Below are 1,771 nucleotides of genomic sequence, written 5' to 3'. Positions count from 1 at the left end.
ACTCCCAGCTCCCCCCTACCCCCACCCCTTACTAACCATCTCTGCCTCAGCCTGAGGGTGTGAACTAACTGCAGCTGAATGGTAAGGTGCTGTTTGTGCAGGGAGCACTGAACTCTCCATCTCTCTTTCTGCTGTCTCTTCTGGTTGGAATGTTTACGGGTGCTGTTCACCCTCAGCACGATCGAAAACTCTGAATCAAATCCTGCTGGAATGTTCTCATTAGTTGGAAAATAGCAGTACACTGCAGGTCAGTTATTGTCAAGTCTCTGTGATTTCAGATTGATAACTAATCTGATCTTCAGGTAACCTACCAGTTTCTCTGAACTGCTGTGTTTTTCCAGCATTTACTGGTTTGTTTATATTTGAATGTAGGTTCTCTGTCTCTTTGCCCTGTCTGTTGCCCTGATTGTCTTGAAGATTAATCACCTGTTAACCTTCTCGGTTTCACAGATTTCGGGGTGCCTCACGGTTTTTTCCACTGGCTGTTTCTTGGTGCAATCCAAACTGATGTTCCCGCTTGGTCTTCCCAGACTACCTCTATTCCATTCTCTATTATCAGGGAGACCCTTCCTCCTTTTCCATCTCCTTTCTATCTCTCTAAAGGTCAAGTAACTTCACATTTGACTTACAAACCTTGGGACCTTTGCAATCATTTCCCATGAATGGCTCTCATCCCCATACTCTTGTGTTCTGTATCCAACTGGCCGTGGTGTAATATGGTGTGCACAACCCACCCCTCCCTGTGGTGACTGCATTCACAGTTGAGTAGACAGCCTTCCATTCTCCTTGTTACCCTGAACGCTGATGAGTACAGCTTCTCAGTGCACTGTAGTTGCACCTACACCAAATGGATTGTGCTGGTTCAAGAAAGCAGCTGACAAGAACAACGAGGGATGGCAGCTACCTGCTGTCCCAATCAGCCGTGTCCACGTCCCATGAATGAATTTTTAAAAATGAGACACAGTAATTTTGTGACCGCAGTGGTATTAATCTGTCTTTGAACCTTTCACTTTAATGCAGCGTGGAACAAAGCCTAAAAAGGTGGCGCATGTTGGTCTCTGTCTGTCTTCCTCGTTGTATCTGTATGGCATGAGCATTTTCTTGCGCATGTTCATTACTTCTCCCATTTGCCAACCTATCCTCAGTAAATCTCTGTTAGTATGACAAAATATGGTTTCCATTTCCCATTTTCACCAGGATCAGCTTCATGAAGCATGGCTTTCCCAGTCACTCTGAGAGTGTGTGTTTGTATGTGTATAGTCCCAGCTGCAGATGGCTATCACAGTCTCTGTGAGGGTGTGAGGGTGTAACCAGAGTCATTGTCAGTGTTGTCCCTGGGAAAGATGCATATCAGAGTGTGGGGACCCATTGGAAAGGTAGTACTGTGAGGGATTGAGCTTTGGGGATGTAGAAAGAATCACTGAAAAATACTAGAGACTCACCAGGAATGAAGAGACAAATGGGATCCACTGGAAATATTGTGGATCCATAGGTATGAACTGGGAATGAGGAGGTCTGGGATCTGCTGTGTTTCACAGGCAAAGGGAAATGGAATGGAGCACACTCGAATCTAATACAGTTGGGGACTAACATAGAACATTCCAGCACAGTACAGGCCCTTTGGCCCTCGATGTTGCGCCGCCCTTCACACCAATCTGAAGCCCATCTAACCTACACTATTCCATATACGTCCATATGCTTGTCCAATGACGACTTAAATGCACTTAAACTTGGCGAATCTACTACCGTTGCAGGCAAAGCATTCCATACC

At 45.6% G+C, this 1,771-nt stretch overlaps 1 protein-coding gene across 2 annotated transcripts in view; it reads left to right on the top strand.

Annotated features, from left to right (window-relative positions):
- The window catches only part of LOC122541044 (dynactin subunit 1-like), a 40,258-nt gene that overhangs the window by 21,132 nt on the left and 17,355 nt on the right, over positions 1-1,771 (top strand). For both annotated transcript variants that reach the window (XM_043677899.1, XM_043678648.1), the window contains exon 5: positions 1,021-1,041. In XM_043677899.1, the coding sequence (XP_043533834.1) occupies positions 1,021-1,041 (21 nt within the window). The remainder of the gene's footprint in view (positions 1-1,020; positions 1,042-1,771) is intronic.

This window comes from Chiloscyllium plagiosum, chromosome 1 (assembly GCF_004010195.1).
Source record: "Chiloscyllium plagiosum isolate BGI_BamShark_2017 chromosome 1, ASM401019v2, whole genome shotgun sequence".
Lineage (NCBI taxonomy): Eukaryota > Metazoa > Chordata > Chondrichthyes > Orectolobiformes > Hemiscylliidae > Chiloscyllium > Chiloscyllium plagiosum.
This window is presented reverse-complemented; position numbering and strand designations above follow the sequence as displayed.